The sequence below is a fragment of the Nyctibius grandis genome, chromosome 2, assembly GCF_013368605.1.
Source record: "Nyctibius grandis isolate bNycGra1 chromosome 2, bNycGra1.pri, whole genome shotgun sequence".
In the NCBI taxonomy this organism is placed as follows: Eukaryota; Metazoa; Chordata; class Aves; order Nyctibiiformes; family Nyctibiidae; genus Nyctibius; species Nyctibius grandis.
Window position 1 is genome coordinate 124,962,388 of NC_090659.1, and position 15,533 is coordinate 124,977,920.

Genomic DNA, 15,533 nt, shown 5'->3' on the forward strand with positions numbered 1-15,533 from the left:
TTCTCCGCCCAGCCTGGATTTGTGCTTGGGATTGCCCCGACCCAGTGCAGGACCTTGCACTTGGCCTTGTTGAACTTCATGCGGTTTGCACAGGCCCAGCACCACATCTACACGGCTTTTAAATCCCTCCAGGGATGGGGACCCCACCACTTCCCTGGGCAGCCTGTTCCAGTGCTTGACAACCCTTTTGGTGAAGACATTTTCCCTGATCTCCAATCTAAACCTCCCCTGGTGCAACTTGAGGCTGATTCCTCTTGTCCTATCATTTGTTACTTGGGAGAAGAGACCAACACCTGCCTCGCTACAACCTCCTTTCAGGTGGTTGTGGAGAGCAATAAGATCTCCCTTGAGTCTCCTTTTCTCCAGACTAAATCATGCACATTTGCCTGAAAAGGATTTAGAATAGAGTTATAGAATCATGTAATGGTTTTGGTTGGAAGGGACCTTTAAAGGCCGTCTAGTCCAAACCCCCTGCAGTGAGCAGGGACATCTTCAGCTAGATCAGGTTGCTCAGAGCCCCATCCAACCTGACCTGGAATGTTTACAGGGACGGGGCATCTACCACCTCTCTGGGCAACTTGTTGTTTCTAGATGTGCACTGAATCTGTGTGATAAACCTGGGATTTACAACTTCTTTGTCAACACTAACATATTTCAAGATCAACAGCCTTCTATCCTCCACTTCCAGAGAAGATCGTGGCTGAGCTATTTCAGAGCTGGTGGATATAGTGCATCAGCGTGCATCCACCTGAGAATGGCTGTTGGTCTATCCTTTGCCTGCAAAGCCAGGCTCATCTTGGGAGGCACAGGGTAGTCACAGAATCACAGAATCAACCAGATTGGAAGAGACCTCTGGGATCATCGAGTCCAACCATTGCCCTGACACCACCCTGTCAACTAGACCATGGCACTAAGTGCCATGTCCAGTCTTTTCTTAAACCCCTCCAGAGATGGTGACTCCACCACCTCCCTGGGCAGCCCATTCCAACGTCTAATAACCCTTTCTGAAAAGAAATGCTTCCTAATGTCCAACCTGAACCTCCCCTGGCAATGCCTGAGGCTGTGTCCTCTTGTCCTATCACTAGTTGCCTGGGAGAAGAGGCCGACTCCCACTTCACTACAACCTCCCTTCAGGTAGTTGTAGTCAGGGGTCCTGTCGCCAAGTACAGCAGAGCTGAGTACTCACAGAACTGTTACATCTGCATTACGACCAGCAAAGCAAGGATGGAGAAGAGCAGAGGAATTTGTGCTCATTTTTAAAAGCCAGATGAGATTTATTGTTGCTTTAACAGGCACCACAGCCCAGCTCTATTGCATGATCTCTTGCTTTGGCATCTCAGCAACCAGCGCGTAGGAGTGCAGAGATGCATTCACTGCTAACCCACAGGCAGCACAAGGCTTTTCTCTCCCTTTTCCCTGCCTCGTGTGTCTGCCTTTTCTACAGAGATCACAGGCTTTTCAGGGAGCAGCCTGTCTTTTTCTGCATGTTTGCCTAACGCAGCACATAATGAGGTTGCCAGGCACTATGGTAACAAATATGATCACGCTGCTTCAAAGCTCACCTCCATATGAAGCAGCATTTTGTGAGCAGAGGAATGAAGAAATCCTGGTTGTGTTCAGTCTTTAAAGTCCAGCCCCTATGTGCACGGTACTACAGCCTCCATCCTTTGTCTCTGATTCTGTAGATGCAAGCTGTGCTTATGTTTGCTTGATTGACCTTGTAGTCCATGTGCCTGGTTGTCCAGCTGGCCTTAGAATGAGTGAGAAAATGAGTTTGTCAGTAATGCATTCACATCTTTAATTTGGTTCTTTAAAGACATTTCCTCTTCCTTTCTCTCTTCATGCAGAAGGGATATTTTAACAATGGACTACAGGGAAATATCTGTGAACAAATGGGTGACATTTGATGGGGGAAGAGTGGTTAGAAAGTGGCCCAGCGGAAAGAGACCTGGGGGTGCTGATCAACAGCCGGCTAAACATGAGCCAGCAGTGTGCCCAGGTGGCCAAGAAGGCCAATGGCATCCTGGCCTCTCTTAGGAATAGTGTAGCCAGCCGGTCTAGGGAAGTGATCGTCCCTCTGTACTCGGCACTGGTGAGGCCGCACCTTGAATCCTGTGTCCAGTTGTGGGCCCCTCACTTCAAGAGAGGTGTTGAGGTGTTGGAGCGAGTCCAGAGGAGGGCGACCAAGCTGGTGAAGGGTCTGGAGGGTCTGACCTACAAGGAACGGCTGAGGGAGCTGGGGTTGTTTAGCCTGGAGAAGAGGAGGCTCAGAGGTGACCTTAGTGCAGTCTACAACTACCTGAAGGGAGGTTGTAGCGCAGTGGGAGTCGGCCTCTTCTCCCAGGCAACTAGTGATAGGAGAAGAGGACACAGCCTCAAGCTTCACCAGGGGAGGTTCAGGTTGGACATTAGGAAGCATTTCTTCTCAGCAAGGGTCATTAGCCATTGGAATGGGCTGCCCAGGGAGGTGGTGGAGTCACCATCTCTGGAGGTGTTTAAGAAAAGACTGGACATGGCACTTAGTGCCATGGTCTAGTTGCCATGGTGGTGTCAGGGCAATGGTTGGACTCGATGATCCCAGAGTTCTCTTCCAACCTGGTTGATTCTGTGATTCTGTGATTCTGTGTGACATGCACTGAACAGGAAAGAAGGGGACACAGATGAGCCCATTCGTGTGCAGCAGTTTCATGAAGAATAGCATCCTTCAAGCAGGCAGTGGCCCTGTGCCTTTGGTAGTATTATCCAAGCCCAAGAGGGGCTGAATAGTAAAAGAGAGGGAGGGAAATGAAGAAATACAGGGAAAATAAAAAGTAGATGTGGTAGAATCACCACTAAGAAAGGATGAAGGGTTGGAGATGGGATTTGGCCCATAGGTTAAGTACCTACATTTAGGGGTGTATGTGTGAGTGTCTTCACATGTGCTAGATGTTTGTGATCCCATCAGTGGACATCTAGTCAGTTAACACAGCTCAAAGAGGCATTCAGCTCATCCTAAAGCAGTCACCCATCTTTGGCATAGGGAAGGGCTCTCCAAGCTCCATTGACTACAACAAGGACACGGTCACCCTGCAGATCTGGTGAGATCTTATCATAGGTGTCTGTGGAGGAGAAACACACGCAGGAGACTGTTGCAACCAGTGGTTATCTTGGAAGAGAAGGGTTTTTTCTGTCTTTTCGCTGGGATTTTGTGAATGGGAAATGTAGTACTGGGTGGGCAGGGAGCTGTACTGATCCTGCACATGAGGGGATCATTTATTACTGGTCCCTGAGGACAACAGATGAACTTCTGCAGCCTAGCCTCTCTGTCTAAGCAGGTCCTCTGATGGCTGATGAACTATGCATGTTCATACTGAAGCTTTCCTGAGCCTCTGGACTCAGTCCAACTGTTTATCTTCCTAAAAGTAAAAGCTGAATATCTCCATGACCATTTGTCAAATTTGGTTGAAGCTGATTAAGATGTTCAAAGCTATTATGGGAAGGGATTGGGAGTGAGCAGCAGTACCCTCACACAGAGTTCGTTACCCTAATAAACCAGGCTGAAAATGAATAACACAACCCAAACATGGTTGAGTGGAACAGGACAGGAGAGACGGGGTCTGCAACTTAGAGGTCCTGTTGCCTCAGAGGTCCAGTTGCCTCAGAGGTCACGAAATTAAGACAAGGGCTTTGATTTCTGAGGAAAGTTCACCCCTTTGTGGAGGGCTTGTATCACCACCATTAGGATAGCTCCTGGCTTGCAGTGGAGTCTTAAGGATCTAAACAGTGCCTGGGACTATGTCTGAGTATGACCCATCTGAGGTACCAACACACTTGGGGTTTCTGCATCCCCATTCTCAGATGAAGGGCAATTTTTAGAGAGAAAATGAAATAGTTTGCTTCAAAACTAGAAAAATGTCAGTGTTCCATTGGGAAGAACTAAAAAATGCACACGAAGGAGGCTGTGGATGGGAACCAGAATGTGTCCAGCAGATGCTAAAGATCTTTGAAATGTTCTCCTAAAAGTCACAGCTCTGTCCAAAAGAAATGAAAGATGGTCTTATTTTTTTCCAGTAACTTGGGAATTCACCATCAGCTAATAAAGAGAAGCCATAGCTCATGATACCTGATAAACTGCATTTCCTTCTCTGCTTGAGTTTACATCTAAGAGAGCTTTGTCTTCAACTATTCCTTTATGGAATTAACAAAAGCTGTTGTGCATAATTTGGTGCGATAAAGGCAAAATGATACAATTCACTACTTACAGGCATGGGTAAGGGGTGGCTGTAGAAAATCTTGGCTCCTTACATTTCTGAATCACCCAGCTAGCGTGCCTGCAGGGAATTTTGCAGAAAAGTGTGTGTCCTAAGTTGCAGAACATGAATTTTGATGTTCGTTTCCAAATATTCTTCTCCACGGTAACTGCGAGAGTCAGGAGCTGCTGCAGGTAGCTTCAGTGCAGAGCAGAAGCTGTAGAGACAAAAAAGCATCTAAGTTTTCAAAAAAGGATCACAGTCACATCTGAGGCCAGTTTTTCAGAGGGCACTTGACCATTGTCACGCAAGTAGCAGGTTGTCTGATGCCCAGGACTGCCTTATTTTAATAGACCAAATTTCATTTGAACTTCTCCTAGTGTGTCAATGGGTTTTAGATGAGGTCAAAAATGAGCTGTTGGGAGTCAGTTTCTTTGTAAACCTGCTGGATGGAAGCAAAAGCCCTTCCAAGTAGACCTCGCTGAGCAATGAGGGATTTCATTCCCACATTACCACTGCTCTCCTGTTGGTGTAATTCCTGAACCCCTTTCTTTTTTGATCTTCAGAAACGAGTTCAGACCCTGGATAGATGTCAAGCCTGTGAAAGCTATAAAAGCGAAGGCCCAGTACAAGCCACCAGAAGAGAAAATGACCCACGAAACCAGTTACAGCGCTCAATTCAAGGGGGAAACCAGTAAGCCTGCTCCAGCTGATAACAAATTCCTGGAGCGCAGAAGGATACGCACTCTCTACAGCGAACCCTACAAAGAACCACCAAAGGTGAGAAATGCGGTGCAAGGGACCCAGGGACATCACTGCTCCTGGTGGGACATGTCCAACACAGTAAGGCTGGGCTGAACTCTGCCTGCTGTCATTCCCTTTATGTGGCATCTTCATTTCTGACCAGAAAGTGGATCTGGGGATCCACCTTGGAGATGGTGGTGCATGAAAAACTGAATATAAGCCATCAGTGTGTCCTTGCAGCCCAGAAAGCCAACTGTGTCCTGGGCTGCATCACAAGAAGCATGGCCAGCAGGTCGAGGGAGGGGATTCTGCCCCTCTGCTCTGCTCTTGTGAGACCCCACCTGCAGTGCTGCATCCAGCTCTGGGGTCCTCAGCACAGGAGAGACGTGGACCTGTTGGAGCGGGTCCAGAGAGGGCCACAAAAATGATTGTGGGCTGGAACACCTCTGCTCTGGAGACAGGTTGAGAGAGTTGGGGCTGTTCAGCCTGGAGAAGAGAAGGCTCCGGGGAGACCTTCCAGCACCTTCCCGTACCTGAAGGGGCTACAGGAAAGCGGGAGAGGGGCTTTTTACAAGGGCATGGAGTGATAGGACAAGGGGGAACGGTTTTAAACTAAAGAGGGGAGATTTAGATTAGAACTTAGGAAGAAAATCTTTGCTGTGAGGGTGATGAGACCCTGGCCCAGGTTGCCCAGAGAAGCTGTGGCTGCCCCCTCCCTGGCAGTGTTCAAGGCCAGGTTGGATGGGGCTTGGAGCAACCTGGTCTAGTGGAAGGTGTCCCTGCCTGTGGCAGGGGGGTTGGAACTAGATGATCTTTGAGGTCCCTTCCAACCCAAACCGTTCTATGATTCTATGGGCTCTAGTACAGGTTGATGCGCTTTGGAGACAACACTGCCCTATGCCAAACTGTAAAGAAGTGAGGGTAGGGCCCAGATGAAGAGGTTTTTGCGTTGTCATTTCCCAGGTGATTGTCTAGACAGCTTTCTCTTTTTCCCTCCAAAACTATAGGCAACCCACATTACACTCTATCCCAGGAACACCTGCAGTTAATTCAGAGCGCTCCACAGATTTTGACAGTAAGCCCTTTTGGCTTTGATCAGATGGAGGACATGTGTCGAGAAGGGCCTTGGCTGAAATGTCTTCCAGCCTTGTTTTCTAGGAGCAGCGGAGGATCTGCATATAAATGGAGTCATTCTGTGCAGTTTTAGTCATTCCCAGAGTTTGTAAGTGCTTAGATTTTTGAGGTCTCAGAGGGATGGCAGGGCCAGCACGGAGGAGCTGAAGACTTCGGTTCTTCCTTAATTTTGAAGCTGTCCTCCCTACTTTGGGAGCTGTAGAAGCAAGTGGATGCAAGACACTGTTGTGGACTTCGCTCAGGTGCAACTCAGTGTCCTGTGAGAAAGGTGGGGATTTGTACCAGCCTCATTGTCCTGAGCATCATTTCTTTGCTTTGAACCCAGAAAGAGACAATCTAGGCTTCCTAAACCCCTCTTGAAGTCAGAGGTCAGGGCATAGCTGAGTAGATAAGTAACATTCATGCTGTTTCTGATCTAAATCCTGTTTTCCACCTGTCCTTGTGTCTCTCTTTCTCTGTCTCTCTCCATCTCTGTGTTGTTGTTTTGCATGTCGCCCTCCATGCAGGTGGAAAAGCCTAGCGTAAAGCCTTCCAAACCAAAAAAGACCACAAGCCATAAACCCCTGAAAAAGGCCAAAGACAAGCAGATTGCATCTGGCCGGGCTGCCAAGAAAAAGAGCGCCGAGACCTCCAACACAGCAAAGCCAGAGGACAAGGAGAAAAGTAAAGAGATGAACAATAAACTGGCTGAGGCAAAAGAGTAAATGTCACTGCACTTTCCTTTCTTTCTCCTTTTTTTTTACTTTTCTTTCCTTCTTTCTTTCCTTTTTTTTCCTTTGATCAAATAAAGGCCACAAAATTAATTAGAGGCTTCTAATCTGCTTTTTGTTCTGATTGTATTAGAAGCTTTTCTGTTTTATTTCCAAGGAGGATTAGGAAATCCTTGTTTCTGAGGTCGAGTTGTTCTGCTTTGCCTGCACAACACGGCTCTACACAGAGTGAGGGATGTGGGAATGCACAAGCGGGGTCGTAGGAGATGAAGGTGATGGATCAACCATGATTGCATCCAACAGCTTGTCCCTTTCCTTGGGCTTGGTCCTTCAACGCTTTGACTGCGTGGAAGTCCTCAATGAGCCGTGGAGGGGCTGTGCTCTCATCCCATGAGGCCCTTTTGGGGTTGGCCGTTGTTTGGTCATCTCCCACTGGTGTCAGCAGGTGAAAGGTTTTGGAGGCAGAGAGGATCAGAGGTTCATTCGTGGTGCCATAGATCTGCCATAAATTCGCTAGAATCAGTGGTGTGGCCAAGAGCGATTTCCCCTGGTGACACTGGTGGGACTTTTACTCCAAGAAGCAACAGGGAAGGAGATCCCATGCAAATAAAGGGCCAAATCTTCCCCCAGGGTAGCTGGGGGATGGTTCTAGCTGCATCAAGGCAGCTTCACCCATCAACACCACTCAAAAGACTTGATTAAAAAAAAAAAAGGAGTGAAGGAAGGTGCAGAGAGCAGTGAAGACTTCCCAAGCATGTGGCAGGTCAGACTAGGTTATCGGCAGGCTGTTCTTCCCTATTGTTTTCCCTAGGTTATGGATCTTTTTTAGTTATTCCTGGTTGGTTTTGAATCTTGGTCTGCTTTCTTCACTTCTGGGGTGCCAGTAGACAGAGCTAGATTTCAGAAAGACGTTTCATTTGCAGACGTGGCCTTCCAAGCGGTAGAAAGAAATAAGTCGCCCAGGTTGGCTAGAGGTGTCAGCCCCCATTGCTTTGACTCTGTCAGCTGTTGGAGTTCATGTTGGCTCATAAGCATCCCAAGAGGGCCATAAACTAGTTGCTGGGATCCCCAGACTCACTCCGGGCAAGATCTCAGGGTTTCAGTCCTATTTGCTGTGCTCTTACTCTAGGAAATCCCCATGCCCAGCAAGACCAGTTTGGAAGCTGTAAACACAGTGGGACCATTAGTCAGCGAGTAAACTGGCCCAACAGACTGGCATTGCATACCCCCAAATTTGGGTCGTTGAGTCAATGGGAGCTGGGAGAGGTATGGTCCCAATCCAAATTTACGTGCCTGACTCCTGGATTGGGTCCTAAATATGTAAGGATTAATCTTGATCCCACCAAACTGAGCTGTTAAACTCTTGTGTAGCAGAGCAGCTGCAAGTCAAGATGCAGAGTTCTGTATTTTTGCAGCTCAATATTTCTATCCTAACGTGCAGTCCAGCTTGAAACTTTCAGAGAACAGACAATTGGGAAGAACGAAGAGGGAGATGGGAAGTAGCGTAGGGAGATGGTGTAAGAGGGTAGAGTATCAGAACTGTGTTGCTGTAGAGGTGTTTGAATGAGGAAAGTCTTGCTGCTAGAATATTTTAGAGATGTGAAACTATCGAACAGAAAAAGGGATGGGCCAGGAGGGTGAGGAGTCCCGTTTTGGGGTCTCATCGCATTAGAATTGGGTCTTTTGGAAACATAAATGAGTGGTGGGCTACAAGGCTGAGAGAACGTTTCCAAATAGGAGGAAAGCTCTGTGGTATACAGATAGTGACATTTGCTGGCCTTAGTAATGAAAAAATGCCAAGTTCCGTGTATTGTGTGACGTGTCCTGTTTGCCTTGTGCTAACAGCCTAAAGCTTTGAGTATAAGTAAGTGTAGTGTTCTGAATTCAGTGGTGTATTTCCAAGCTTAGCTGTGTTAGAACTGTGTGCTATGAGCTAGTCAGGTTGTGTATGTGGAAAATACATATTCATATATAGAAATATATATATTTAAACCTCCAATGTTTAGGAGGAAACCAGGGAAATCCTCCAGGAAGTAAAACTGTGGAAATCTTTGCGAATGTAGTGCATTTTTGATGTGCATGCTCCATGGAGACGCTGACCTGTCCATATTGACCATTGCTTTTCTGAGTGCTCAGAAGCCCCTGCAGCACTGCTCGAGTGCAAAGCTCAGCTCTGTCTCCAGAGCAGCTCAGCGAAAGGCTGGCGTTGAGCTGGTGGAGAGGAGTGCCGCTCACAGCTCTTCCCACCCCATCGCACAAGGGACAACTGGCCAGAGAAGCCTGAGCTTCCAAGACTCGGTGTGATTCCTTGGCATTTAGATGCTTCATCCATCTTCACACTCCTCAGTAACGTCCTTTCCTATCACAGGATATGGCAACAGCGTGAAGATGACGTGTCACAGCAGGCAGAACATGTCAGGAAGGCACATAGACAGTTACCAGTAGCCCCCAACACACCAATCTCACTGTACATAAGGAAAGACCATGCCAAACGATTCTCCCAATTATTTTTTGGCCCAAAGCTTCACATTCAAAGAGACAGCACACTTGCCACCATTTCACCTTGAATTCAATGAGAATTTAGCCCTTGACTTCAAGGGCAACCAAATTTTTCCCAAGGAACATCATTAAGATGCTCAGGCCACCTAATCCAAGCTTCTTCATGACTCTGGATCAACTGCTCATTATCTAGGGCTTTAGGGTTGTTTCTTCTCAATGAAGAGCATCCATCACGGTGTTTGAATGAAACACGTACAGTGAGTGGTCAGAATATGGCCATATGTTTCCTTAATAAATGAAGTTTTTGGTGGCATCTAACTACAAAGCTAGGTAGGAAGTGCTAGCCAGTGGTCTAAATTCCCCCTGTAGTGAAGGAACTTTCCAAGGGCCATTGAGCTACCTATTTTGGACACCTCTCTTTGGGTGGGATAAATGATCCTTGGAAAGTTTCAGTCTTCGCAGAAAGAGCCTGGGAGACTGGTGGGGCCTGAGGATCTCCCTCTCAGACAGCAACAAAATAGGGATATAAATCCTGGTCTTTGCTCCGTGTGCACCAGGTCCTCAGCATCCGTCCAAGCACACAGTTTAGCATTGCACTGAATGCCAGGAACTGCAGCAGAGTCAGGCCTCAGGGCGAAATCCTGCACTGCTCCACCTTCCACAGACTTTGTGCCCATCTGACCCACTCAGGTTTATCAGAAAGGAGACCAAATCTCTGTTGTTTCAAGTTCACTTTGGACTCTGAGCTTGTCACCCGCTATGAAAAAAAGAGTGCTCTGCTGTTCTGTTTCCAGCTACCACAATGCTGATTCTGTTTCATCGCTGATTTGTGATATGTTTTGCTTTCCTTGTAAAAAGAAAAAAAGAAATGTTCTGCTTTTTACCCTGTGAGAGTTCCTGTGCTGTCTATTGCTCGCTTTCTCATTTTCACTGTATTGTACTGTTACTCCTTTCTGCAAAATGGTGCTAATTGCTGACTGAGCTCCTGTTTTCTGACTGCTTCGCACACCGATCACCTGCTTCTTCATTTGCAACGCGCCCGGTGTAAAAAACACGGCTCCCATGAATTCCACAAACTCTTGCCTCTTGGAGGCAGATAGGAAGTGTCTAATTAATATTTTGTGGCCTGGGTTTGGTTGTGTATCACAAACTGTCTCTTGTAACGTGTTAAGCACACCTCCTCGTGGTGCTTTTTCATTCTGGCTGTTCTGATGAGAATCACACGCACACACACGAACACACACACACACACACAAATTAATGTATAGCCAATTGATTGTGACGTGCTTGTGATCTTTGCTTGCTCAAAGGGGTTTTTTTTTCCAATGATAAATAAATGCTAAAGACGAATACCACCTCCTTGATCTTGTTTTCTCAATAAGAAGCACAGTTAAGTGAAAGAAACACCCATCCAACTGTGATCGATCAGGTTTGTGTTGCGTAGAGCCACCACTTCCATAGAGCCACCACTTCCATAGAGCCACCACTTCCATAGAGCCACCACTTCCATGCCTGCCATAGGGACAACTGTCGCAGTCTGACTCCCTTTAGATGGCTGCTGCCCTCAGACCAGCCTGACCTGAGAGCCAAGGTTTGCAAAGGTGAAGATGGGCAGTGAAGTCACGTGGACGGAGCAGGTAGCTCGCTTTCATTTTCTGTCCCTACGGCGTGTGGAGCAGAGGGTTGGTGCGCTGAGTGCCCAGCACGCCGGCTGCTGCTGTGCCTTGCTCCTGGCCACGTTGCACTGGATCAGGGAGCAGAGACCGAGCCCCATCGAGAGCTGGTGGGAGGGGAGGTGCTGTGGATGAGGTCGCTTAATTATGCACCGTTTCCAACTGCCTATAGCTTTTGCATTGGCCCAAAACCACCTGAAAGGCCCATGAGAGAGTTCAAGGGGCTATAAATCCTCACAGAAAGGAGGTGGCAAGTTCTTGGGCTGAGCACTTGCAGCATGCTGCAAGCCTAGCCACCGTTGAACAGGAATTTGGCAGCGTCTGTGGAAGTGCAAAGCACTGATTTTATATTAATGAAAGCGTTTGCTATCTGGAGAAAATGATGGTTGAGAAGAAAGCAGGGCTGAGGGCACAGTTTTATTTTAAATGGTGAACCCTAATCTTAATTTCATCTCTTTCTTCTTTTAATTAGCCTATAAGCTCCTACCTGCAATGTTTACTTTTAATCATGTTTTCTCTTTTAATGGATATTCCAGTAACATCCCCACCAGCCTGGGGAAAATTGTCTGCATTGGGGTTGTCTTTGAAATCTCTTCTCCAACATAGCTCTGCCGACTTCCATGGAGCACTGATCCTTTTCTGCCTTACCATTTCTGGGTGCTGTTTCTCATCCCTGCCTGGTTTATAAATCACTTTCTGAACTTATTCCATCAGTGATTACATGCTAGTAGCAGTGCTGCTTTATGATGTCCAGCTGTATCATCCCACATTCCCTCTCCCTTCACCACCAGCTTCATCCGTTCATCACCAGCATAACTATATGATCTTCAAAGTGTTTCAGCTGAGCTGTAGGTCTGGGGATTTATCTTTTCACCCCTCCACAGCTGGTATTGGAGAAAATGGTCATTGTTAAAAGACTGGGTGTTGACAGGGCTCATCTGTGACAATCCATGCTGGCCAACAAAATGTTTCTCCCATGACACAAAGGTATGGGGTCTGTTCCATGCTGCAGCATGGATAGGTGACCCATCTGGTCTCACCTAGCTGCCCACACTCAGTGCTGGAAAACACACCCTTGCTGTCCTGTTGCTCTCTGAACTTGCTCAGCATTGCAAAGCCTAAACACCCAAAGGCGCAGGATGCATTTCTAAGAGACAGTAGGAGCTACTGGGCTGATGACAGGCTTGGGGACCTGGGCTCCCTGGTCCGTGACCACCACTGTCTGAACCTGCTGCTACTGACGCACTCCTTAATCTTTGCCAAGTCATTAGTGACTGGCACTGCCCACCTCTTTCCAAGGGTGGCTGTGAGAACGTCTGTGCAAAGCGCTGGAGGTGGGTTACTAAAAATGGAATTATTTGTCTTATAAGAGCATTTAGTGTGGAGTGAAGTAAAAATAATCCTAATTGTCAGTATTGGTGTCTGGTGAGGGGACAAGGAGAGGAGAGAAAATATTGGCATGTTGAATTTGAAGAGTCAAGTCTGCTTCTCACGCTCTTAATAACGGAGCATCTGAGTGTGGCTTTGCAGAGTCACTTTGATTGCAGAGGGTGTGAGCAGCCCCATGAGGGGTGGCCGGCATGTTTCTGATTTTAATCAGTTGCTTTCAAACACATCGTGTGCTGAGGGCTTCAGCATACACCCCCGAAGAGTTGTGCATGGGTGGATGAAGAGGTTCCTGCCTGATGCTCTCCATCCCATTCCCTGCATCAGATGGGAGCTTAAGTGCCTTGGGTACAGGACTGAGATTTACTGATTTTGCCACTTTCAAATCTCTGAGGTTCCTTTGAAAACCTCAGTTATCATCATTACATCCCTGACTGGTAAAGCAAGGTCAAAGGATGAGTATGGATATTTCATCAGCTGACATGTCAGCCCTTATATGAATGCAGCCTCTTGTGTCGATGTATCCTTTGGATTTAAGATTTATTTAGAGATGTGTCAGTGCAGGAGAGAAAGGGACTTTTTAAGAAGATATCTCTGTCATAGCTGGTACCTCCCAACATCCAAGGAATAACCACCATCCCCAACAGCAACAGCAACATCAAATACAGAAGAGGAGCTGTACAGGAAGAAGAAATTCCCTAGTGTGACTGTGATGACATGGCCATGTTCAGCACTAGAACAGTATCTTTTGCACAGTTGGAAAACATTGTGATGTTCAGACATGGGCTTCAGCTCTCCCTGTTTCCGCCAGTGTCATGGTAAGTTTGATCCAATTCGGGCCGTGAGAGCCCACTTCCATTTGCCCTTATTCATGTGAGCTTTCTGGGTTGGGAGCAATTCCACTAATGCCACTGGGTCTACTCACAAGCTCAGAGGTCTGTGGTGAGGGATAGCACAGCTCTGGGTACTTCAGGACTGCTGGTTTATTGTGAACTATGGATTGCTTGTAAACAGTCTTAATTTCTGTTGCAGGGTGCCTTGGGAACAGCTCCCTAATCATGACTGTCATGTGGAGGAGACGTGAGCCCAAGGATAAAAGAAAAGCCTGCTAATGGATGGAAGGCATCTTTATGATTAAAACACCATCTTCCCCTGCAGGGAGACTGCTCCACGGAAACCAACAGCAAGGACCAGCCACCAGAAAAATGATGGATGAGGAGTAGTGACAGATCTTAGTGATATGTGAGAGCACTGAGGAATAATAACCGTTCCTTCAGTGTCAGCAGTTTAACGGTGTGAGAGATGGGAAAGGGGGAAACATTTCTGCAACCCCCTTGTTGTCATCTGCCCACCTCCCACCCCAGCCTACCCTGAGACATGCAGCAGCCTCAAGCCCCTGAGCAAAGCTGGGTCTTCCCATATCTTCTTGGGGACCCAGAAACCTGCATGCCCTGCCTGGCTCTGAGAGAGGTCTGGAGAGCTGGGTCACAGCAGAGGGTGAGGAGCACCCTGCATAGCATGTGGTGGAGAGGATCCCACCGCACAATGGCTGTGGCAAATGAGTCTGTCCTCATCAGTTAAACAGCACCCAGGAGCACTTGATGGTGCCAGTATCCGATGGTCAAGATAGGGAAATCCTGAGAGTAGTCCCTGGTCATTGGACTGGCCTGGTTGGCCTGGTTCAGAATTTAGTACCCAACTGAGGACCGGTTCAGCTGTGGCCACCTTGTTTGGAGCCAAGAGATTTAACAGCAGGGACGTGAGTCAGCAAGGCACCTTTAATTTAACAGGATAGTGCTTTGGAGTCGCAGGGCAGCAGATGTCCTTGCCCCTGTTGCCCCTGCTCACTCCCCTCTCCCCAAGTCTCATTGCTGATCAAACTTCTCTGTCCCTGTTGGCTCCTTCCCATGCTGTCTTCAATGCCCTCACCACCCCATCAGACCCCATCTGCCCGCCATACTGCTATTCCTTCTTGCCTTCAAAATCGTTTTCCCTCCATCTTCCCTGCCAGCTTTTCCATGTCTGTCCTACAGTTGCTTCTCCAACCCTTTGCTTTCTCCCACCTCTCCCCCTCCAGCACTTTTCCCCTCCACGCCATCCTAAATACCCAGATCACCAGGGACCTTCTCCTTCCCATCCTCCCCAAGTTACTGTCTCATGTCCTGTCTCTCCTGGACTGTAAGCCTTTTTCTTTGTCTGTACTGTGCAACAACACTCACTGCTTAGAATAAACAATACCTCACCTACCAACTGCCCTTTCTTTCTCTCGTTTCTTGGTGTGGCTTCAGTAGATGTGTCTGCAAGTGCACTGTGTGTCTGTCCTCGTGGCCAGTTCAGCAGTCGGTCTTGCTGCCACAACCCTATCCATAGTCTTTTGGGATGACTCTGCTCGTGTTTTTGTTCCCTGGTACCTGTCTTTCCTTTTTACAGCCACAGAGACGAGCTTTGTTGTCTATGTAGGAGCCCGGCATGTTCAGAGCTGCGTGACCTTCTGTCCTTTGCAATTCTGGTGCATCTGGTGAAGAGGTTGGCCTTTCTCCAGCTTCGTGCAGAGATGTCCAGGGCTGGCAGGTGGCTCAACAAATGCAGCAACTGAGGAGAATGAAGGAGAAATCTTGTAGCTCAGAGCAGAAGCAGCCAATGGTGGAGGAACTGCATTTCCCGGCGTGTCACAGAAAACAGTGGGCAGAATTGTGTCAGTGGAAATCCAAGCAGATGCACCTCTCAGAGGAAGAAGCAGAAGCTGGCTTAGCAGCAGGACATGTTTCAGAGATGGATGCCCTGGAGGCTTCTTGAGGTTCAGAAGGTGCCCTGAACATCTGCTCCCTCCATCCCAGGCTAGGACTAGGCCTGCCCGTGGTCCCTTCAACTTGTGAGTACCGCAGGGACCCAACTGTGACTGAGTCCCAGGTGGCTCTTTGCTCCCTCCTTGTCCTAATCTTTTGCCTGAATGTGCTAGTTCTGTCCGTGCTGGCTGGAGCTATGGAGATGGTGCTGCTTCCCAGCTGCTCCACACACACAATGAAAGTTACAGGAGCAGCTCAGTTCCTCTACCCTTACTGTGAATCTTGCTGTAGGTAGTGTGAGACCACCCTGCCAGAAAGCAAAGGAGACTCCTCATCATGCTGAGGGAGGAGCTGAGCTCACAGCATGGCCAT

General features: G+C 47.9%; 1 protein-coding gene across 1 annotated transcript in view; it reads left to right on the top strand.

Moving 5' to 3' along the window:
• MAP6 (microtubule associated protein 6) overlaps positions 1-15,533 on the top strand; it is a 50,832-nt gene that overhangs the window by 30,764 nt on the left and 4,535 nt on the right. Inside the window, exons 2-3 of the mRNA XM_068395449.1 lie at positions 4,796-5,009; positions 6,614-6,807. Of these exons, the coding sequence (XP_068251550.1) occupies positions 4,796-5,009; positions 6,614-6,807 (408 nt within the window). The remainder of the gene's footprint in view (positions 1-4,795; positions 5,010-6,613; positions 6,808-15,533) is intronic.